Source organism: Electrophorus electricus, chromosome 10, assembly GCF_013358815.1.
Source record: "Electrophorus electricus isolate fEleEle1 chromosome 10, fEleEle1.pri, whole genome shotgun sequence".
Classification (NCBI taxonomy): domain Eukaryota; kingdom Metazoa; phylum Chordata; class Actinopteri; order Gymnotiformes; family Gymnotidae; genus Electrophorus; species Electrophorus electricus.
Window position 1 is genome coordinate 9,588,483 of NC_049544.1, and position 24,257 is coordinate 9,612,739.

The following is a 24,257-nucleotide window of genomic DNA, read 5'->3' on the forward strand; positions in this document are numbered from 1 at the left end:
TCTCACACACACACACACACACACACACACAACATCAGAACATTCTCTGGTGTCTGGTAACAAATGCGATGAGGAAACTTTTCCTTTCAGGTGCGTTTATTGAAATAAATAAATGCACTAAATCAATAAACCAACGTTGATATAACCTTAGAATTCGACACGACGGATTTTTGTACTTTTCTTCTCCCATTTTCTCTAAATGTTTATCCTTTTTAATCTGATATTTGCTTTAATTTTAGATAAAATCTTGTCCAGTCATGCCGTTAAATTAATGATAAATTTTATTCGTGTCGAAATATAAACGCCCTTAATTTTAATTTTATGGGAAGATTTAAAGGCGATTTCAGGGTACATCTACCTAATGTGTTCACAGTTTGGCCTGCAACCTTTTATAAAACCAGATGGCCGCCGTAAAAAGAAGACATTTAAAATCTGTGGATCTTTTTTTAAATAAGAAACGCCGATTATCTTTAGGTCCGCCAGTCCCCTGTTTCTTTAAGCAATGCAGTTTTTTGTCCGACAGGAGGCGTGTCTTCTCCACGGCCCGGGCACAGAGAGCCGCAAGTCTGAGAGAGCGGATTTCTTCTCCGCTGTCGGAACAATTGAACTACTTTCTCCGGCTGTTGTAACACCTCTTCAGCTCATGTTGCCTTTATCAACAGAGGTAAGGGTATTTTTGATTGCAATTACTGAATTTTAACGAGTACCAGAACTATCTGTTTCTCTCCGTGAGACTTTAATGCAGGAAAAAAAAAATGTGTAGGCTAGTTTTACAGATAAGGCATAAAAGCATGATCCGAAACTTGCTGTGACTCATCTGATAGCCTGTTTTACCGAATTCTGCGACGCATCCTTTCAAAATGTTTGCTGTTTACACTTCTGATCCAGCATGTAATTTGGCGCGCGCATTTTCTCTTGAGGCCATCTTAAATATCTTGGAAGGTTATGATTGGTAGTTAATAAAACATGCTGAGACGTGACCCCGAGTACCTGCGTGCGACCCTTGTTTAAAATGCGCGTCGCCTAATCCCAGCCAAGATATATGTTGGGTTTTATGGCTGAGAAAGTATGATGGTATAATTAAACGCCTAGCGTACAGTAAGAACCGTCAATTGTCAGTGGCATTGACGTGCTTCGTTATATGAATGATTCATAGATTCACCATCTATAATCAAGCCGGATATAAAGTAAAATAGCATAGGCATGTAGATTTCATGTCTAAGAGTGAAAATCAGTGTACTCAGATTAAGTTTTTAATAATCATGTGGAAATCTTGCTAGTAAGGTCAAAGTTAAATTTCTAGAAGGACTTCTAGAAGCCTGCTAGCAGAAAACTCTAAATCTTATGTTTTAACTGGGATGGTGATAGACGTGATGTTAGCCAGTAGGCTATTATAAAATGAGAGAGCTGCGCCAATAATAATCTACAAAATCATAAAGACTATAATTGATGTCGACTGGAATTTACGCGCGCTCAGTGGCTGTTGTAGCGTAAGGAGATAAACCTTACACTGTGCATCAACGTTTGCGTTATGACATTTTTACAAGGTTACTAGATTAAAAAAAACAAAAAACTTAAGAACGTTGCAGAAGGTAATTGAAAAAGTTATATTCTCAATGGAACAATATGATACGGCGTTTTAAAAAGTGAAGAAACTATACAAGGGACAGAAAGTTTAAAAACACTGCATGACGCCCTGAAACTACTGATAGTAAGAGTAATGAGCTATGGCTCAATTGTCCATTTATGTTATTTATTTATTTTCTGTTGGAGAAAAATAGAACCTCTTTGACGGTAATAGCCTTCAGTTTGTATATAATCTTTCGATAACAATGTAGATTTTCTAGTCTTGTTAATATTAATAATTAGATATGTTACTGATGACTGGACTCACTAAAAGAAGAGGTGTCGTTTGACGACGAAGTGGCAGCTGTGAAATCCTCCCGCAAGGAACTGCCTGATAACAGGCAGGTCCTCTGTTAACGAGCGGCTCGGACCTGGTTAAAGTACATACATCGGCTATTCGCTGAATACATTTAAATGATGGCATATATATATATATATATATATATATATATATATATATATATATATATATATATATATATATATATAGAGAGAGAGAGAGAGAGAGAGAGAGAGAGAGAGTCAGAGAGAGAGAGAGAGAGAGAGACCATTGGTCAAAAAATCTTTTTAAAAAAATAAACAAAACAAAACTGGTCTTGTGCAGGCCGCTGTCGCTGACCATGGTCCTGAAACTACAATTTCGTTGCAAGCGCAGGGACTCCAGTTATTCCATTTTAGGCTACATTAAAGTTTTTGGTAATTCCTACACCCAAGAGCATCAACATCTCTAATGTTAAATACAATACTGAATATGCTTCTTTTGTGTTAAAGTGAACGCCTGCCGCGGGAAATTTGTTTATCTGCTAACCCAGGCCTACAGTAGAAAAATCTGAACTGTAGTGAACCACGGCAAAGGGTGAACATCTTAAGATATTCATGCATATTCCAGTAAAATTGTTAGGACATTATGTAAAAAAAAAAAAAGCACATAAAGTACTTGATATACTTAAAAAATACCTGGACATGGAGATGATAACATAAATTGAGTGTGATTACCAAGATAAAAGGCCAGGTGAATAATTGTCATCTAACAATCATAAAGGCATTGACTTTTTAAAACTCACTTAACATGAAGATAGTATAATGTAGCAAATTCAATACTTTAAAAACATACGAAAAACGTACGCTATTTAAACAAGCATTCGCAAAATCTGATTTTCTTTCGTTAATTATTATAGACTTACACCTTCCCGTATCTTACATTACATAACGTTATATGATAATGTAAAATGTTCTCTTGTCTTATACTCAATCAGCAATGAAGCATTTAAATTACAAAGTCACGGTATCTCTCTGTACAGATGCTTGACCGACGTCCTGTGATAGGAAGGCTGTAGAGCAAGCGCAGGAGTAAGATTGTGAACACCAAGACACTATTACAAACTGTTGACATTTTGGCACAGGTCGTCGTCATGATTATGGAGCTGTACTGGATTTGGGCTATCATCTAAAATCCAGAGATCGATTTTTACAGATTTACAACACGCAGAACACAGGATCAGCATCTGATGAGAAATTTGGGAAATTACCGAGAGCACTGGAAGCGACGAGCGACATGGGAGAAAAGATGTGCATTTCAGTGTAATTTATGGACCCGGATCGATATGTGGTCAGCGACACCAGTGAAACATGTCCAATGTCTCCGTTTTCTCGCTCAGGCTCTCGCGCTCACACTGATCTTGGCTCGACGTCAGAAGCTGCGCAGCAGTGCAGTAGAATGCTTGCATAGGCAGCCTGTGTTGATTTGAAAGGTTTTGCCTTGCGCGTTCAGTGATCTGCGACTCGAGCTGGATATCTAAACCCGTTTTCTTTTTGTTCCTCTCTTTCAGGCTGTCCGTGAATGGATTTCGTCTGGATTTCACCCGTCTAATATGGATGCTCTACCGCTCGCTGAGTCGGAAGGTTGTTTCTTGGCGCAGTGAGACGGACACGCAGAGCTTGCTAATGGATCTGGGAAGCGAATGCCCTCTTCCTCAGTGACCATGCCGTGATCTCACGCGTGGGCCGTCACCCTGTTAAACATCAAAATAATAAATTTTGGGGAGTCTTACGATCCAAGGGAATTAAATACTGTACATCACAGGCATCATGAAGATTACCTCCCCACTGATAACTCATGCGAAATTTAGGTGCTCTCTCAAGATTCTACTGCTGCTTCTATTATGTGTGGGATATTCTCGCGGAATGCCACACGTTTTAAGATTTGGTAAGAGCATCTTTTAAAGACTATTTTTTTTCCTTGACAATGGCGAGTTGTTGTGGACGCCATAGTTGTTTTCACTTTCCAGCTCACGTGTTGCTGTGACACTCTCAGTTACTATTAGTGTAACAGCCCGTGTTTACACGCCACATGCTCCCTAGGATAACTGTGACTGTCAAATGTGTTGGCTTTATTTATTTATTATTTTTATACAACAGATTAGGCTACATTAAGTAAGCATATGCTCATCTGAACTTTTGGCTTTGAACTAGCCGCAGAGTTGTTTCGTGGTATTCACGTATTCAAGACTTTTTAGAGTTGGGCAAAGATAAGCAAGGCACGTTTGTACACGCGCGAAATGCTCTTCTCGCAGTAGGTTATTGTTGACTGTTACTGTCCTGTATATGGCACTGGTACGCATTCTTGTGACGTGTCCTATAGCACTGCAGATAATGACTTCTCAAAAGGAACTATAAAAGCATAGACTATCTGTATCTGTTAGTCTATAGAATTAGCGCCAACTATTTAAAAATGTTTTTAATTGCTGGCAGTAGTCTGCGTTGTCATGATTTACTGTTTTGTGTAATGGAACGTTTTGTACATAAGAGTACTTTGTTACAGAACCACAGGAAGGAAGACGTCCTTGGTTTTAAACGCAGTCGCTTTCTGCTTGCATGTTGCTATTAGCAACCGTTTAAGGGATGCTTTATTCGTGCATGTCTAAGCTCACCCTTACCTCTATAACACAGAAACACCCTGGAAGTTAGTGTACTTCTGGTTAAGAAAAATGTGTATTCTGTATTTCTGAAATAATTACTTATTATTTCAGATGGAAGCTATGGTTAGCTACCCAGACAGAGGAGAGGTTCAGAAGGGCACTTTGCAAACATCAAGCGTAGACTAATATCAGCTGCTGTAATGCACCATGCTGCTGCTGTTAGAGGTGGAAATGTCTGAAGTTCACCTTTTTGTTTCAGTCAATGCGATCAGTTTTATGTCAAATACACCTGGGAGAATCACACAGCCCAGGCTGCACTTTTCTTTAATAATGTGCAGGGTATAAAAGGTTTCCTGATATCAAGAAGTGCTTATTTAAAACACTCACACCATGTACAAGAATCTAATTTTCAAATGGCTTTTGCCTCAAAGGGGTTTTACCCTTTTCACAGTGGCACAGATCAGTAGCTTTAGTCTAATTTAGTCTAATTTCCTTTTTGAATGCAAGAAGTTAGATGAGAAAACAACACACATATTTTAAAGGTGTTATAACACAACATAAAGTAGGCCTATATAAACTGTTACATTCATGAAATAGGATGTTTTTGATATTACTCAGCTTTAATAGGACTACTAAGCTATCGAGAGATTCTTTGTATACTTCCTGCAAGAGAAACAAAAACTCGTTACAGAATAAGAGATTGCAATGTAGTCATTGTTTTGGCAACACAACTTCTATAGCAAGGTTTTCACGTCTAGGGCCTGTTTGCCATAGACACAACAAGCTCATTGTACTAAAACGGAAGCAGGGTGTTATCCAGTGTGTTTACAGGTGGATTACGGTAATCGGACAGAGCATTCCAGTATAGCCAACATCCTTTGCATTCTTAAGGAATAAGACCCAAATCTGCCTTTATGGAGCTTCAGACACCTTTTCTTTCTTATTAATTTAAACTTCAGATTGTAAAATAAATAAGATAAACATAAATTGAAATAGAGCTGTGGCACTGATCTGGTGAAGTATAGCTCCTGTTAGTACAGTTGGTAGCTGAGATGAATGGAGTCATTGAGGACCACAAATTGAAGCAACTCACATAGATGGAATAAATTATTTCAATAAAACTGACCAAGTAGGAGCATAGCTGCTGCCTTTTGCAAATGTCATCAGATTCCAGTTCCCATCAGGAACCAGCTGACAGGGACAACATCTAGCAACCCCTGTCATACAGACACACATGATACATAGACGAATTTGACCATCTACCTTTTAGAAGAAAGCAACTCATATATGGGTTAGATGACCCACTTTTTTAATCTATTCGGTTATTAAACGGTTTTCCAACCAGTTATGCTAATATTGTTACCTGACAGAACAATGTGTACAATCCCTACCCCAAACCCGGCTTGTAAATAAGATTTATAAAGAGTGAAAGCTGCTTAGAGACAATGCATGGATAAGCGGCTCATTGAGCAATGATCTCAGGTCTAAAATCAGGATGATAAGTGGGAGTGTCTATATTTCACAAACTAATGTCTCAGTTAATCTGCTTACCCTGGTAAATCATGTTACAGTAAGACAGCATCACTCAGTCATTGAGATAAAGATTCTATTTTTTGGCCAGACCATGTTAAATGCTTCCTTACATTAATTAAGATACACATAAGATAAAAAATTAAGACAGTACAAAATGCATGTAGTGCACTATTAGAATTGTAACACCTGTCCCATTTTAATAATACTTACTACAAATATAATAACTGCTGTAAAGTTTATTGGCAATAGATTACTTTTGACAGACGCATGTCTTTGAAATGATGGAGAAAGCCAAATTGTTTCTGCTTAGTTGTCTATCCTCTGTGGTGCAGACCATTCGCTTGGAACTACACTGACCTAGTGACCTTCCCTCTGCTTCTACCACAGATCAATTACCTTTTGTTTTGACCTGTTTGTGTGTGTTTGTGTGCTTGGGTGCTTTGGTGTGAAGCAGCATTTGCATTGTCCTCAGAACACAGAGTGAAGGCAAGTTCTCTCATTTCATATGTCAAAACGGCCAGTCACCTGTACAGACTTGCCTACACATAGCTGCTATAATGTCATAAGGTGTGTTGGCTTTGGCCAAACATATGATGAAGCTTATAAAAACAGATTGTGATTTTGATTACATTTTTCTATAGACGTAAAAGTATGCAGCACTGGAAGCTGATTTCTTGGAATTGGAAATATCCAAAGTAGTGTGCTGGCTCTTGGTTATACATAGATTTAAAGGGTCACTGAAAATACATATGGGAAACAGTGGTCTGCCGAGACTAACTGATGAGATAAACTCATTGAGTGGATGGCACTGAGTAGATATTGTGACATTTGGCAATATCTTGGAATGCTTATGATATGTTAGCAGAGGATCTCTGTGTGTGTGTTTTTTAAGAATAATTTACCGAAGTCTATTTTATAAATTACATAACCACCCAGTTTCCCCAGTGCTTTATATTCCCAATAGTGGCTGCCCCACCCTTCATATTTTTCTCTTCAGAATTATCTACTGCTTTCTTTGCCCTATGCAATCTCCATACTTTTTCTTTTGGTCTCCATGTACTGGCTTTCTTTACATTATCTGTTCGTGCAATTTTTTAAAGAGGGAAAATAAATTTTGGAAATATTTCAGTTAATTGACTTTATGCTGCTTAGTGCTTCCAGCCTGATTTATCAGCTCTCTCAGAGACTGTAGCATCTGAGGTTTTTTTTTGTGTGTGTGGATATTACACAGTGTCCTGGCCTGGAGCCAGAAGACTGAGTAAATATATTTAAATCATCACTACACTGCTTAAAATATTCATGTTTCACTCACAGCTAGCTACAGAAATGTAAAACTATACCCCACTTATGAATCAGTTTCATGCTTAAAAATATATGTTTTCATTTTTTGAGAATAAAATACAGCAATTGGTACTGGTATTTTAAATGACATGCACAAAGAGGGAGAGACATGCACAAAGAAGGAGAGAGAATGCTAGAGGGAGAGGAGGGGTGACACACCCATACCCAGACAAACAGACAGACAGACAGACAGATAGAATTAGAATTAGCAACAGAGGGAAGGGAATGCACAGATGGTGAGAAAGTTCCTGGGTTGCAGTAGAGTTCACAGAGTTCTGATAATGATAGATTTGTCAATGGTAAGGAATGTACTTTTTTCAAACACTGTAATGATTTGATGCATTAAGTGATTTTATATTAATCACATGATTATTTCAATACAAGGCTACCTTCTCAGGTTTAAACTGGACTAAACCTCACACTGATTGTCTTAGACATTAATCATGCCTATTAGCTGCTGGGTTAACAGTGGCATGGTCACTGTGGCTACTGGTTGATTAGTTACCAGAGTAGCAGGTTCTCAGTGGGCATAAGTTCTTTCCCGTAGGCTGGGAAATTATAGAAAGAATGCAGACTTGCTGAATGACTGCAGACTGAAACATCCCTGCTCTTCCTTTGATCTTACCAATAGTTAACCTCAAATTGTTCTTGGGATGCTTTAACATAAGACTCTTGTTACTTCTCTTACCTTCTCCCATAGTGCTTGCTTGTAAACCAATATGCATTCGATGCACTTTTAAAAAAGATTCAAAATCACATTCTGTTGTAGCCTTTGAAGGACAGCCACTGGAATTAATTGAATTTTGAAATGGCATATGACATTTCAGTGATGTCATGGTAAAATGTAGTATTTGTTGAGATTTTTCATTATCCTTAGGGTTCAGATTTGAATTTTTCATTTTGTTCTTCCTTACTTTTTTCTTTCTTTGTTTCTTTCTAACACTGCTTACCTCATTTCTTTCAGCCTACATTACATCATGAAATATACATCCCATACATAGGACTCACTGAAATTTCTTCTCAGGATGTTAGTTTTCTCAGGACTATGTTAGATTTCTCATGTCTATGTCGGTTTTCTCAGTACCGTTCGGTTTCCCATGACATTGTTTTCTCAGGACTATTTTAGCTTTCTTAGTCTCATTCCCACTGGCAGTTACATTGATTAAATTCACAGCATGAACTGTATCTTATTGACCATTAGGCATGTTATGATTTACTCAGGAGATAATGTTATTGATATCCCAATGTGGGATTCATCATACATTATTTCCACAGTATATTATTCCTAAAGGGAAATTCATAAATGCAGGCTAATCTGATTTTCATATTCAGAAAACTTAGCCAATCAAAACAGATTCGATTAAATCTATATCTTAATTTCAAGAATTTGTGTGTTTCCGTACCGTTTCCTTTGCTTGGGATTGGCAGAAAGTATAGATTTGAAATACATGGAGAAATTATGGAAAAGGCTATATGTCTGAAATATGGCTGAAATAAAGACAGATTACTGCAAGGCATGATCCAAACAGGTTGTGGAAGTTCCAACATGGAGGACCCATGGTAAATTGTTAGAACACACATTCAGGACAAAGCAATTGCTTTCTGGAAATACTTTGTGTTTATAGTAGGCTACAAGACCAGTAGAACATCTCAACAGTTTTAATGCAACTGGTATCATTCCGTTTATTATTGTTTTCAAGAGCTCTACGATTTGGGCCAGATGTGGAAGTCTGCTTACTCAGACATAATGTACTCATACAATTTGGAGATTACCAATATTGCAAATTATGAAACATGAACTAGCTATTTGAAGACTGTAGTTAAAGCTAGGCCTGCTTCTGTTTAACATTTTGTTAGTTTTATCATTTTAACCTTTATCAGCCTCTTTATAAATTGAATTTATTAAAGTGACAGTTGCAAGTAAATAGATATGTATTTATTGTAGGCTTCATTCACCAAACTTCACTATGATTCTATGATTAAAGCTAAATGGAAAAATACCAGTCTTGGGGGTGGGGGGGAGCAAAACTTTTTGTTTTTTTACATAAAACTTCAAAATAATAAATAATATTGGGTCAGTTAACCTTTGAATGAATGCCTCAATGAGGTTAGTATTGCTTTAGTCCAAGTTTTAAACTCATCTTATATCAAACTCAGCTTATATCAATATCGATATCATACACTGGCTGGAGTTAGATTTTCGGTGAATTACTGTACTTTGTTGTCCTTGCATTTGTTCAAATGAGTGAAAAAGATGTAACTTAGACCTTTGTGGAGTTTTTATGGAGTTTTTGTAGAGTAAATGGTGTGTGTGAGCAAGCAGTGTTTGCAGTTTGGCCAGCACAGCGTACAGAGTAGTAAGGTGTGAGGAGGGAGGAGAAGCGGTACGAGGTCTTGGCCCCCACATCACTCTGCCATGGGGCATCTCTGAGTCAATAACTCATTTGCAGGGTTATGAATTAGAATGATCTGGCTCAGGGGAAAGTAGAATTCACCTATCCTGCCCCTCATCCCAAAAGAAACCTGAATAATAATCTACTCTGAAAAAACGTCAAAGTGGAATACAAGGTTGAACTAGATAGATATGATAACTGTGTGTCTCTATTACTTCGTCTGGTGCACCAATTGCGTATGTTTCTGTTGATTTCCACATCTGTAATTTCGTTTTAGATTGGTTTGAATTTTTAGAATGATAGCTATTGTTTTGGGAACAGGGAATAGAAAGCGCTGGTTAAGACTAGGTTGTAAGGGTTCCTTTTGCAAGTGAGGTGTTTCAGAGTACTTTTCCAGCTGTGTGTGTGTGGGGGTGACTTGTGCATATGTGTGCATGTGTGTGTGCCCATGCATAATCGTGTGCCTTTGTGCTCCTCTACATCTGACCTCCTTCTGTATGGCTTATTCACTGAGAGAAAATCTTTAATCCTTTCTTTATTTTCCTCATCCTCCTTTTCTCTCTCCGACTCTCTTCTTCCTCTGCAGTTATCAGCCGACAGAACCCAATCGATTGCGGTGTCGAGCCGTCTGTTTGCCACCTCCTGTTCCCTCCCTCTGAAACAGAATCATTACCGCCTCTCTCCAGCTGATGGAAGAGAGGTCAGGGTACTTATTAAACGCCCGCTCCACTGGGCCAACCACTACCCACTGACATTTTCAGCAAATTTTTCCATAACAATATGACAGGGAGAGGAGCAGAGAAGGAAGAAAAAGAGAAGGGGAGGCTTTGGGAGGGGAGCCGCCACCGTAGCAGAGGTGCTCTGGACTCCTTGGCCATATGGCCTGGTCTGGGATACCCTCGGGCTGGCTTTGCCCTTTGTGAGGGTCTCCACGGGAAACTCTTACACTGGTGGTGCTCACACAAGGTTGGACAAATGTGGGCAGGTCAGCATTCAGGTCCATCACTCCACTCAGCTGGAATGCTTGCACTGTGTCTCACGCTGCCTTACTCATGGCCATGAGCAAGGAGGGTCAGCAGCATGGTGCATGTAGATGTGTGTGTTGTTCTTGGTAGCTTTCTTCAGTCCCTGGAAAAGGGCAGTGATGACTCGTGGTAGCTTTGTTTCTCTTTCCTGAAGGTAACCCACTAGCTCCTCAATGTAACTTAACGAAATGCTTTCGCCTACTGAGAAATAAGTTATACTTAAAAAAAACCACAAATATTTGGCAACAATAATGAGTACAAACTCATATCATCAAATCTTTAAATTGTAAAAAATATTAAATGAGAAAGGATCATAAAGTGACACACTGATGGTATTATTCTCAATGTAGTTGAACTGAATTGTGCTTAAAGGCTAAGCACCAGCTAATATGAAAGTGTTAAATACATAAATACAGTGAAAGCTGAGTTTCTAATTCGCAATGATCAATATCGGTGTGCATGGATGTAAACATGCTAAGTGCAATTACTTCGCCCATTTTAGTTGACATTAGCCAGCCTTGTTAGCTAGCTAGGTTAGTACCTAACTGACTAATTTGCTAATCTTGGTGGTTTAAACGACACTAGGCTTAAACAACGCCATGTAGTTGTATTGCAGCTAGTTATAGAGTATTTTATGAATGAGAATTTGATGTAGATCGCTTTTACAATAACCATCACTGAACATTTGCGTTTAGCCAGCTAGCTACTGTCATTAATATCTGAGTGTGAACTTTCTAATGTTCGATATTTAGTGTTACAGTTCCCATAATGATCCAGCATATTTCCAAATACAAGTGGTTAACACTTGGTCAATTTATTTCTGTTTTTTCAAAGTACAAGCAGTAGAAATTCACTGAAGTCAGCCACGCAGAAGAGAAGGTTATGATAATGCATACAAGGCTAGACACATAGACACATTAGGCCACTAAAGCAAATGCATTAGGTTAGCTAGCTACCGTAACTAAGACGTTGATTATTGGCAAAAGGGGCACTGCTATCTTAAATAGTTAGTTGGCTAAAGCTAGAAAATTTGAAAATATAACCAGTAGCTAGCTAACGCTATCTAATCAAATGCCCCTTCTGTAAATAACTGTTAATAGACTAGATTACTTTTAGTAATACTTTTTACTTTTAGGGTCTGTTTTCAGTATAATGGCTAATATAAAAGGTTTTTACCAGTTGGAATTCCCAATTCAGACGACTGGGTCAGATTGTTCATTGCTATCTGGTGCAGCTTCTTCCATCTCTGGCTCAACTCTAAATGGTAAATTTCACTGTTAGGATATACAGTCACCTCTACTGTTACTGCAGATTCATAACCATCATCAAATTAAAAAATATCTTAAGAATATCTTCGCAGTCCAAGTCAGTCATAATGGTGTTTCGGGTACCATTATGGGGCAGTGGTAGCTCAGTGGTTGAGGTACTTGATTTGTAATTGAAAGGTTGCTGGTTTAAGCCCAACTACTGCCAAGTTGTCACAGTTGGGCCCCTAAGCAAGGCCCTTAACCCTCAAGTTGTACTCAGTCATAATTGTAAGATGCTTTGGATAAAAGTGTCAAGTTAAATGTGATTGTTGTGCACCAGTGATGTCAAGTTTCTGGAGACGTTGGTTTTTATGTCACTTTGTTTGAATTTGTCATTTAAAAAAATATTTATTCATATTTATATTTTTCAGTAGCTAAGATGGTGTGAAATCTTCAGGGAGGTTCATTAGATGGTGCTTAGCCTTTAACGTTTTTGTTCCTGCTAGAGTGTGTGTATATGTGTGTCTGTGGGTGTAGTTGTGTATTAGTTGTATTAGTGTTCACTGTTGATGGGTGGGTGAAAGTGTGCGGTAGGTGTGTTTATGTATGTGCATCTTCCTGTGCAGCAGACACTTATCAAGTCTTCTTGAACTCCCATGGTCCCATGCTCCTATCTGATTTCCCTGGGAGCCCATGGAGAATGCTATCAGACTGAGAGAGGCAGAACTCAATATAACTCCTCAGGGGCTGGGAAGAATCTGGGGATTGAATGCTGTCTCTCTCTCTCTCTCTCTCTCTCTCTCTCTCTCTCTTTCTCTCTCTCTCTCTCTCTCTCTCTCTCTCTGTGTGTGTTTGTGTGTGTGTGTGTGTGTGAGAGAGAGAGAGAGAGAGAGAGAAAAAGAAAGAAAAGAAAGAAAGAATAAATATGTGTGTGTACAGGGGATCGCACTACCTTTACCAAAAGGGAGAGGTCGAGCTTTGATTTCCCCTGATGTCACAATCAGGCCTCATCAGTCCTTTGGAAAAAGAGAGAGATAGTAGGATAGAGAAAGGAAGGGTAAGATAAAGAAAACAAGAAAGGATGAGGGAGTGCAAAGGAGAGAGAAAAAAGACAGAGATAAAAGAGAAATAAATAAAGGCTGTTTCCCTTGAATTAAACATGATCCTAAAATGCACTGAGAGGTGACACGGTCTCCTCTCTTCATTCCTTTTTGGCTCGAGAGCACACAGGCAGTTTAGATGCCTTGAGTGCTTAAGATTACCGAGAAATAGTGGTGTGTGTTGTGTAGGAGTGTGTGCGGAGTGTTGAAGTGTGTGCAGTGGAGGTGAATAGCGTTGGGGGAATGTAAATAAGTGGTGTGCACTGGTGGGAATATGGCAGACGACGTGCAGAAAGATTAGATCACAGTTTCTGGGGAAGGCCTCTTGATGATTTAGGAAACACATCTTCACGTGTGGATAAAAGGGCCTGCTGTGTCATATGGACTAATCTGAACAAGCACTGGAACACAAAAAAAAGAGGGATTGGGAAAAGTACCAGTAAAAGGTTATTTGTTGTTGTTGCCTCTTTCTTTTTATTTTGTGTGAACTAAATTATAAAAGGAGATGAATATATGTTGTAGGCACAAAGTCAAAGCTGATGAATTACTCAAAATAGCTAAATTGTTATTTGTTCAACATAAAGGCTTTGACCTATCTTTGGAGCTGATATGAGGAGACATAATTAGTCTTTGTTCTGTTTCAAGAGACATGCTTGTCATTGTGTTTAGAATGCCTTTTCTAGCCCCAAGTCAATTGTGCAGTGTTTCTGAGGTGGCATAATATTCTGTGTTTTTGATCGATCCATTATCATCCATTTTTGCACTAAAGTGTCTGAAATCTAAAACACTCATCAACATCTGCACATCACATCCACTGTTATGAATATTACTGTGCTTTAAATTTGAAGTGAATTGTAACAATAAACCTTTGTAGGCCTTGCTCTCTTATATATGGTATGGTGAGCCCCCCTCTCATCTCTCACCTGATGGTTCACCTTTGGTTTCTTGCTACTGGTAAATGAGTGTGACACAATGTTACACACAGGTCACCACACCCGGGAGCCTGCTCAGCTCATTATGACAAGGGTGGCGACACTTCCTACATAATTCAACCACCAGCTAGTAAGCCCTGAGCAGGAGTCTGTCTGTATCTCTCGCTTTCTTTCCCTTTCTTTCTCACTGACCCATAGCCTCTTGCTCTGTCATTCTCTCTCTTTCATACACATACCCACACACTTATGCACACTCACTCTGTCTTTCTGTCTTTTTCTGTATCTTCCACATCAATCAGAACTGACTAAAACACAGCAAGTGCATGTTAAAGATGGACGGGGCACTCTTCAGTAAGACTGTAGACTATAGTATGCAATGACACCTTCAGAACTGAAGATTATAGTGTGTGTGTGTGTGTGTGTGTGTGTGTGGGGGGGGGGGGTGACAGGTATGGAATGCAGATTTCTAGTGTGCCTTTCCCTTATTGAGAGGTGAAAATAAGCAGCTTGATCCTGAGGGGAGCTACGGTATAACAACAGCAGTAAGAAAGAGAAAGAGATGAGAGAAAGAGAGAGAGAGAAAGAAAGCAAGCTCCATTAACTGACAGTGTTGTTTCTTTTTGTCCCTCCACCTATCTGATGCAATGCCAGTCAAAGCAGCAGTGGGTCTATGCAGGCCTATACTAGTACAGTGGAATAGCTGCAACTCTCCCTTTCTCAACTTCTCCACTGTCAGCTCTGTGAGCCAGGTTTCTATAGGCTGAGAGCACAAAAAAGAAAAAGAGGCTGAATTTTCTTTTAATAGCCCCTGCACTCTTGATGGAGTGTACTCAGCTTCACCTTGATTCCACGTAAGAGAGCATTCCCTGCTGTGCTGGCAACCCGTTCACAAGATCTAAGGAAAAAAGACAGAGAGAGGGCACATTAATATTATTAAATCCCCCCCCCCCCAGGTCCAGTACAAAGAGGTAGAACTTATCTGCAGTCCTGATGATTGCATACTAGCCTGCGTGTGCAATCATAATAGAGTGTATAATAGAGTGTGAGTTAATTTTATGTGATATTAAGTACCCTTTGGTGACGCATATGTTCATGACAATAAAAGGTAACCAGCGGCTGTAGAACCAACTCTTTCTCCATGTCCACAGGGCAAAAATCAACCAAGACTTCCTCTACCTTTGTACGCTTGACCTGTCAAATTCACAAGACAAGTGGATCGATGTAGAATGTCCAAGTGTCACTAAATCAAATTACTTTTGCCTGATTTCTCCCCAAGGGCTGAGAACAAAACTAGAGCTTAAATTCCAAATCTGCCCTATGCGGTCAAATGAACCTTTTCTGGACATTTTCAAAAACTTCATTCAAGCAAATACAGGAACAGTATTGTGTCTTGTCAGCCAAGGTTGTCTGAGTATGTTGCTTGTATCTGAATAAATGTCTCCCGATGCTTCTCTTTACCTCCTTGTGTATTTCCTATCACTTTCCTTCTTCCTCTTGTCATCTAGACTGATTATTCTTTCTTTTCAACTTCAGCTTGTCTGCTGTAGATATTAAGTGGTGTCTCTTCTCCAAATCAACTTTATAGTGCACAACATATTTTTCAGTCTGTAGGAACCACACCATTCATTACACTAACATGGCTCTTTTGCTTCTACTCTGGTTAAAAGTTACCCATCATCAAACAGGTGAGCAAAATCTTCCCAGAGTCTTTATATTTTCAGGAATCAAATCTAATTTCAGAGGCAAATGATCAGTTGGACAAAGCGGAGATTGATTAGTCATCAGGATGGAGATGAGGGCTTTGTGTAGTCCTGTTCTGCACTTTGAGCAAAAATCTCTTGCTTCAGAGTCTCCTGCATAGCCTAAATCTTTTCCCCAAGAGACAAAAAATTGGAACGATCTGTAAGAAATGCCATTCTTACTAACAGTGGCCAAAGATGGATTCTGGCAACTGTCTTACTTGCTTATGCAATATATGGCTTAGGCTGAGTTCACAATGAAATGCTGACTCAAACAGTCTCTATCTTCTGCCTTCAGGAGAAAGTAATGATTAGTTCAAGTCCAGAGACTCAGGAAAGACACTGATATTTCATTGTCAACTGTTTAGCTTGCCTGGAAAGAGCAGCATTCCAGTGCAACATCTGTCTGTCAACACCACACTGAAAACATGGAAATGGAAAAGGCAGTCAGTAGATTAGGCAGGATTGTTCAGCAGGATGGCTAACCTACTTAAGATGTGAACTCATTTAATTTGGACTTTGGAGAACTTTGCAACTCTTCTGTGTCACTGATGCTGCAGTATTTCAGGTTTTTTTTAAAGGTGGCATATACCTCTTTTCCACAAGTTAACACAATTCCCCGTGGCATGCTTTGGTGAAAATATCTTAAGTATCAAACACCACAGCACCTTTCTCACCCTGTCTAAACAGCTCTATTCAGAAAGACTGGTTTAAGTGCCTGTTCCTTTAAATGATAAGACATATATGCAGCCATATATGTTTAAACAAGTGTCAAACCCTGAGCAAGAAGAGGCTCCTGAGAATCTAGGATACAACAGGACATTTCTGAATGGTTAGTTATTAAGTAATGCTTCCTGTCTATAAATCTGCATATACAGTTCAGCAGACAGCAAGTGAGATGTACCTATGGATCCAAAAAAATTTGTGATTGCATTGCTGCAGCTACAATACTCAGTTACATCTGAGATCAGGATTCTGCTTATTCGAGCAGTGACACTCGCTAACATAAATAGTATATACAAATTACAGATGTACATAAAGCACATTTTCCACAAGCAACGCATGCTAATCTTGTTAACACCTAATTATCTGAATGGATCACAGCTGTAACTTGAATGCAAGCCAGCTACATGCGGGACAGAGATGGGGGTGGGATGGGGTGTGGGACAGAGGGGCAGGGTGAAATGGCATCAGTGATTCATAACAAGTCATAAACTTCTTGTGGATCTCTAGAAAATCAGCAGGAGGAAGCACTCTGGAGACATCTACAGCCATTCTCTCATTTCACTTTTACATAATATAGGTGGTGATAAGATGAAGTTCAACTTACAGACATTCAACTAACAAACTAATAGCGTTAATATTATTGTGGATCCTGCAGCAAGTAACGACAGTAATGATCTAATATATTACTTCAGCTGTTAGCATTAGCTAGTACTAAATAGCCAAAAAACATGGTATAATTATTTTTTAAATACTTACAATTATTTTGTCTGTTTTGCCATAGATGGTATTGATGGTATTGACAGATGGTATTGATGGTATTGATCTTTCATTTAGGAAAAGTTTAGTTGCCAGTCCTGCATACTGAACCAGGTTGGGACAGCAGCCAGGCACAAAGTAGTTAAGACATGAGTACAAGTTTATGCCGTCTGTAGCTGGGAGATTGCCATCAAAACTAAACTTTATCCACTCAGCTCTTCTGTCCTCATTGGCTGGGAACTGATGTAGTGATTTGTGCTCGTCTGTGCAGCCAATAACAGAGCAGTTCCTGTGCTTAGCTCTTAGCTTTGACATAATGCTAGCACATCTAGCAATTATGAGAAAAAATTATGCACCTTCACAAAGGTAGCTCTTAAGATGTGGGTGGAGATATTCAGATGGAGGTGGTATAATTCTAATGAACTTGCACCTGACGTAGGAAGGGGAACGACATCTGAAGGACAGTTGTGCAGAAAAAAATTAATTGTCTTTGGAGAGTTTGTGAACAACACAGATGAGACACATAACACTTTTTACAGCTCACAAAATACACTCAGAATGTTGAGATATAAAACATACCATTATTTAAGTACAAGCTAATAGAAATATGTAATGGTCAGTTCCTTTGAATGACTTCAACAGGATAAGTAATGTAGCTTTTAACTGTTTTTTAAAGTAGATTGTATATCATTTTAGGAGTATTTTATATAAAAAAGACTTGCAATCTTTCTCTCTCTCTCACACACACACACACACACACACACACACACACACACACACACACACACACGCATACACGCACGCACGCACGCACACACTAGATGTGCTAGTTTAACATGACTACCATTCATTACAGTTATGACCGAAGCAGATTACTGTGCCAGTTGTCTGCCAAAGCCTCTCCGTAAAGGACACCAACAAACATGAAGAGTTTTAATATTAGAAAGACTTTACGTTTACACAAAGGCAATGAGTCCAGACTTTTGTAGAAATGAAACTACATTGAAGCACTAAGAAAAATGTACTATTCTCTGTCTGATTCATGAAACAGTCATACTACATTGAATGCTCTATATTTAGCCAATAAAATCAAAGCATTAAAGAGACACCAAAGATGGGCAATGGAGAACAGAAATTTTATAGGAATACTGGTTGAAAGGTGTAAAGGTACAAAGCTGTACTTTTTAGTGGGCTCAAAATAGGGCATGCTATGAGTGCATGTGAAAATGTAAATTAAAATTAACATGGAAAAAATAAATCTCTCAAGTGTTTAAAATCCTAAATTACTTGTCTATTTACACTCAATAGTTAATTAAAGACCTAATTAGCTAATGAACAACCAATCCAGTGAAATTCCAACTCACATCGACCAGACAATTACTATATTGCCTAGGCCTATATCAACAATTTCAAACTAAATTAGCCCCTTGATATTCTAGTGCTAAGATTCTGATATGTGATTATTACTTTTGTTATTTTCATTTTCTATTTTTGCTGTTACCAATGATGTTATTGATGCTAATGATAATGATGAATAATGAACAAATCAGAGCATTTTCAGGTCAAAATGTTAAATTTACACATTCTTTGCCCAGATGTTGTTTGATTATACAGATATGACAAAGACGACGCTGAGGAATAGCAACAATTTTGTCATATTATATAGGACATATAGGTCATATTATGTCTAGGCTGTTTCCAATCGTAAATATTTGACTGTATTCAGGGTTGGATGAATAATGGCCAGAGTCTGCGTAGAGCCTGAGGATGAAGGAGACTGCTGATAGGACTGATACTGCAGCAGTGTCCTCTAATGAGACATGGGAGAGCAGCAGGAAGTGGAGAGGTCCCCCCAGCCACTTCTCATTATAAAAGAGAGACCTTTCTTTGATGATTTTCTTTGTTCTTGCATCTGATGGCTCCAGTATATACTGTAATCATTCTGTAATCGTTCTGATAATTTTGAACAATATAGATCAATGAGCTAACCTAAAAGCCCTTACATGGAAACCCCCCCCCCCCCCCCCCCCCCCCGGTAAAAAAAAAAAAAAGAACAAAAACACCAGCCTCAGCCATCTAGGAAGAACAGTATGCTAAACTCAGAGAGTATGCGAGAGGGGACAGTGCTGCAGAGGAGGTGCTGAGGAAGAAGAAAGGAGGAAATTAAACAGAGGAGGGGAGAAAAGAGGTGGCTATCATCATCCCACACTCCCTGGAAGTTGTAATCACCTCCATTCTCCGATATTGCAACCTGAGTTTAGGGAATGGCACCATTTCATTTGCAGAGGGCAGTGACGTGCACGGTAAGAAAATGCAGATAGAGATAGGAGTGAAGATGGGCGAGGGAAGCTTTTTCCAGTCTGTTGGCGCCTAATAACACTGCAGTGTTTGTAAGGCTTTTCACATTTTCTATTTAAATTGGTTACATGTCAGCATTAATAATATTTAGCTCTCTCTCCAGTGGTGGAGAGATTTATTCAGTCATACCATATTTCAAGAAATCCCAAGAATCCCAGGAACTCAGATTTCCAGGTTTCTTTTCTTAAAGACAGCAAAATGTTAAATATGTAGAAGTGTATACTTTTTGATTTAACTGTTGTTAGATGTTATAGCGCATTTGAATTGAGGTATTTCATATGCCTCAAAGATGTTTAAAACATATGGTGTGACTGGGAGTTAGAGATCATAATTCTCTCACATTATGACAGTTTGGGGAAAAGAATACTGTATGTCATTCATTACTTAGATGTATGGTTATAATGTTATAGTCGCACGTACCTTTTACTTATACTTTCTTCTTTTACTTATGCTTTATCAAAGTATTTCCAAAGTCTCTGTATCTCCTCTTGCTCTCACCTTGCTCTGGCCAAAATAATCATATAGCAAAGCTGTTAACCTCAATATACATGCTCTAGAGACACTTAGGTTTAATCTACACTCACTGGACACTTTTTTAGATACAAGTACAGATGTACAATTATAGACTGTAACCCATCTGTTGGCATACAGTTTGTCCGTCTTCCTCCTCCCCATATATCACTGGTCTGTCCGTGACCACAGGACCACCACTGGCCCCATGCTTTTTTGGGTGCTGGATCTTTCCAAAAATATCCAGACAACAGAGGGTCTGTGGTGAGATACGGACCACCGATGAAGCGCTAGATGAAAACAAATGGTGTATGGCAACAAACCTGACGTCTGGGAATCGCCACTCTGGGCTTGGAGATCTACTGCCTTGCTAAGTATAATTGTGACACAACTGGCTCTAGTATTCAAATTACTGAAGGCCTTGACTACCTGGATTAGATGTGTGAAATTGGGATTGAAACTAAGTAGTATGTTGCCAGGAATAAAGTAATAAACATATATGACAAAACAATACAAAGAATAATAAAATTGTATTTGTGCACATATTGTAGCTATTAATATTGATATTAATATTAATAGTTACTTTATGTTAAAGTGTTTTAGTATTAACTAGTTTTGAAAAAAAAAAAAGATTTGACCATTAAAGCACAGTGATGTCATATGGTATTTCATTTTTTGCTCCTATTTTCTTTTACATTTCTCTGACTTTTTAAAAAAGTTTGCATAACAACAATATATCTTTTTTTTCTGTGTAGATCTGACAATTGAGTTATGGAGAGATAAAATTGGATACAATGATTGGATAAAAGCTGTTCATTAAAATTTTAATGCAACAGGGTTTTTATTATTTTTTGATTCAAGAATGAGTAAAGAATATGAAAGAACACACCTAACTTTTAGAACTGAGTAAGCAAAACTGTGTGCATGAGTGCATGAGCTGTGGTTGGCGTGTTTAAGAGGGGCCGGTAGTGTGGGTTGGCACAGGTCTGTGGGACTCTTAACTCTTGTTCTGGAGCTAAGCGCCTATTTTGGCAGTAAAGTGTGTGCTCCATATGGCCTGGGCAGAACTCCTCTGAACCCATGCATTGCCTCATTTGCATTCTGTCCGCCACAGGAAATTAGCAGACCTCACACTTGTTTAAGCCTAATAAAAATCAGTTTAGAGAAAGCACTATGATGAGGTCACCATCTGTCACCTTCCTCCACCACTCTGTAAACCTGCCTGAACCCCTGAGGAAGAAGAGAATGCATTGCTTTCCACTACTGTGCTTTTCCAAATTCCCTCTGCAAATGTGAACATTTGCATACTCATGCTTGTATGGAGAGGACTGAGTATTATCCTTTGAGTAAAGCTCTCAGGAAAGACGGCAGAAAGGTCTAATCCACGGAGTCTAGTTATAGGGGCAGCGTGATGAAAACCCACTGACACTTCACAAGAGCTCTCTGTTTTAATATTGCATCCTAAATAGGAAAATTGCAAGAGGAAATTCTTTATGTAGGCTTGGAATAACTGAAATGATAAGGGGTGTCTGGATAGAATTGTCATATAGTCATTGTCATGAAAGCTATTTGTACATTGCATATTTATTTGATTCCAGTGAAATATTTGTAATCATCAGTCTAGATTTATTTCAGTTTTTAGGCAAATTTTTTTTGAAAACTTTAAAATTCCATATTATATATGTATCAAATATTATATTGCATGGTAAACCACTGTTTTGCTTGGAGTTCAGCACCAGAACAACAAGAACCTTGGGTACCCAAGGACACACCTAAAAGAAGACTAATGTGTAATACTCAGAGAGCCAAGCACACACACACACACACACACACACACACGTGTGCGTATGCCCATACATGTACAGACACATATACCCCCCCCCCCCCACACACACACACATCTACACACACAAGCAAGCGTGGACACACACACATACACTGCACAGCAGGAGCTTTCTGATGCTTGATGCTGGGACATGAATATAGAATATATGTGTGGTAATGATTGTGAGCCTGCAGGTTTGTTCTCTTTTATACTTTCTACCTGCAGCCTGTCACTTAAGCTTGATATGGCATTTCATCTGCACTTCAGTGCACATTATGAATGTAGTATATAGACTCCAACTGGTAGAAGAGTCTCCACTGTGACACAACAAAATTCAGTTACAGTGTCCAGAGCCATGTTCATGCATCCCAATATTGTCAGAAAGAATTTAATTCACGACATTATCTTAATTTCACAGTGATGTGTACATATGAACTGAATATGAACTTGATTTCTTGAGATTAATCTGATAGGCTCGAAGTTGACTGGATTCACTGTACCTGAAACTGTAACAAAAGCAAACAAAGAAACAAACAAACCAATAAACAGAAGGAAATCTGGGAAATGTGATCGTGTTAGTGCTTTTATTATGGCTGGCATGAGCCAGAGTGATTGCCGGATGATGGGAGGGGACACCTTTGTTACTGTGTTTTTGTATAAACACTCCATTCAGCATTAAGTGCCCCTTCTGCAGATTACAGGCTTTAATGAAACCATGGGTTTTTATACCTGCAGAAGGTGGCTCATGGTATGTAGCACAGTGCAGCTACCCTTATCATGCTACTAACATTCAACCTCCCAAGCTTCTAGCCATGTTTAAAATGACTTCACTGATTTGTACAAATGTTATAATTGCTTAATGTATATATGCATTTATAATGATGATGATCATGATGATGATTATGATGATTATTGTTGATGATGTTAGTGACTTCAGAAAGTTAAAGGTGTGTGTCCAACACGTTGTTACTTTCCAACACTAAATAATGATTAGTGGGCATTTATAATGACAAAAATATATATTCAGGTATTACCCAAAACAAATTATGTGAATTTGTGTGAATTTAGGTTTTAGAAACAGAATAAATAATAATCATAAGCTAATTACAGGTATTAATAGCAGGTAAGAGATTAGAGGAGGCAATGCCAAAAGTTATTCACTCTTAATTCATCAAAACATGGAATATTCTGAATGGAAAACAGCCCATAGTAAATTAGCACTAGTGCATTCCTGGGATCCATTTACACATCCTTGAAAATTAAACATAGTTTTTAGATATGATAAGCCAACTGCAAACAAATACGCTGGACATGCTCGGTGCTATCACACTAACCTAATCACCGTTTCTCCTGCTGCCTACTAACATTTTATTTCTCTATATGTCTATGATATCAAAAAAGGAGTGCTGCTAGTTTATGACAAGAGTTCCAGGTAACAAATGTTTATTCTGCTGGAATATGAGCAAAAGTAATGGTAGCTTCAGCAGGTAGAGCTCTCCGTTTTGCACAACCTAATTGAGATGGAGCTTTGCACAGTGAACAGTTTGACATACAGAAATGACAGCCTTGCAAGGGATAGTGGGACTAATTAAGATGTCATTAGTGATAAAATGGGAAGTATCTATTGCATGGCTGAACCCAAACACTATAGCATTGTTCTCAGGTTAGCAAGTGTTACAAAAGACAATCACAGCACATGCTGCAGATGCTTCCAAGCAGTGCCCTCATTAACCTAGATACAGTGTAGCAGGAAGGAATGAGTATCTGATTATGGGTGCTCTTCTTGTTGCCCTGTGTTTCCACTGCTTATATTAACATCTTGAGACACCTCTGGCTTCTTAGAAAGCAATATGCCACTCGCCAAGCCTCATCAGGTGCACATTTTTGTCAGGAATTTGCTGTCTCTAAATGTGTCTTTCGCTGTCTGTTGGTCTTCCTGTCTGTCTGTTTCTCTCTGCCTCTGTCTCTCTCTCTACATGTCTTGCTGTTTGTCTCTCTCTCTCTGAACTGGCAATGTGCTGGGCTGGGGCTGTAATTACCTGCTGAATTATGAAGGCTATGTCGATATCAATGTCCTGCTCATTGACTCATGCCTCAGGCTTTCATGAGATACACTCAGGCAGGACAATGCTTTGTTTCTAGTGACTTTAAACACACTTGACACAGCAATGGCTCGATCTATTGACTCAATGTAAATTTGACACATTTGCACAAGACTTTTGACAGGA

The 24,257-nt window shown here is 38.7% G+C and overlaps 1 protein-coding gene across 3 annotated transcripts in view; it reads left to right on the forward strand.

Moving 5' to 3' along the window:
• Positions 1 to 539: 539 nt before the first annotated feature.
• grik2 (glutamate receptor, ionotropic, kainate 2) overlaps positions 540 to 24,257 on the forward strand; it is a 120,561-nt gene continuing 96,843 nt past the window's right edge. For 2 of the 3 annotated variants that reach the window (XM_027015447.2, XM_027015464.2), the window contains exons 1-2: positions 540 to 664; positions 3,456 to 3,832. In XM_027015447.2, the coding sequence (XP_026871248.1) occupies positions 3,715 to 3,832 (118 nt within the window). In that variant the 5' untranslated portion in view covers positions 540 to 664; positions 3,456 to 3,714. Of the gene's footprint in view, positions 665 to 3,161; positions 3,833 to 24,257 lie in introns of those variants that run through there. The other variant, XM_027015456.2, reaches the window with a different exon arrangement.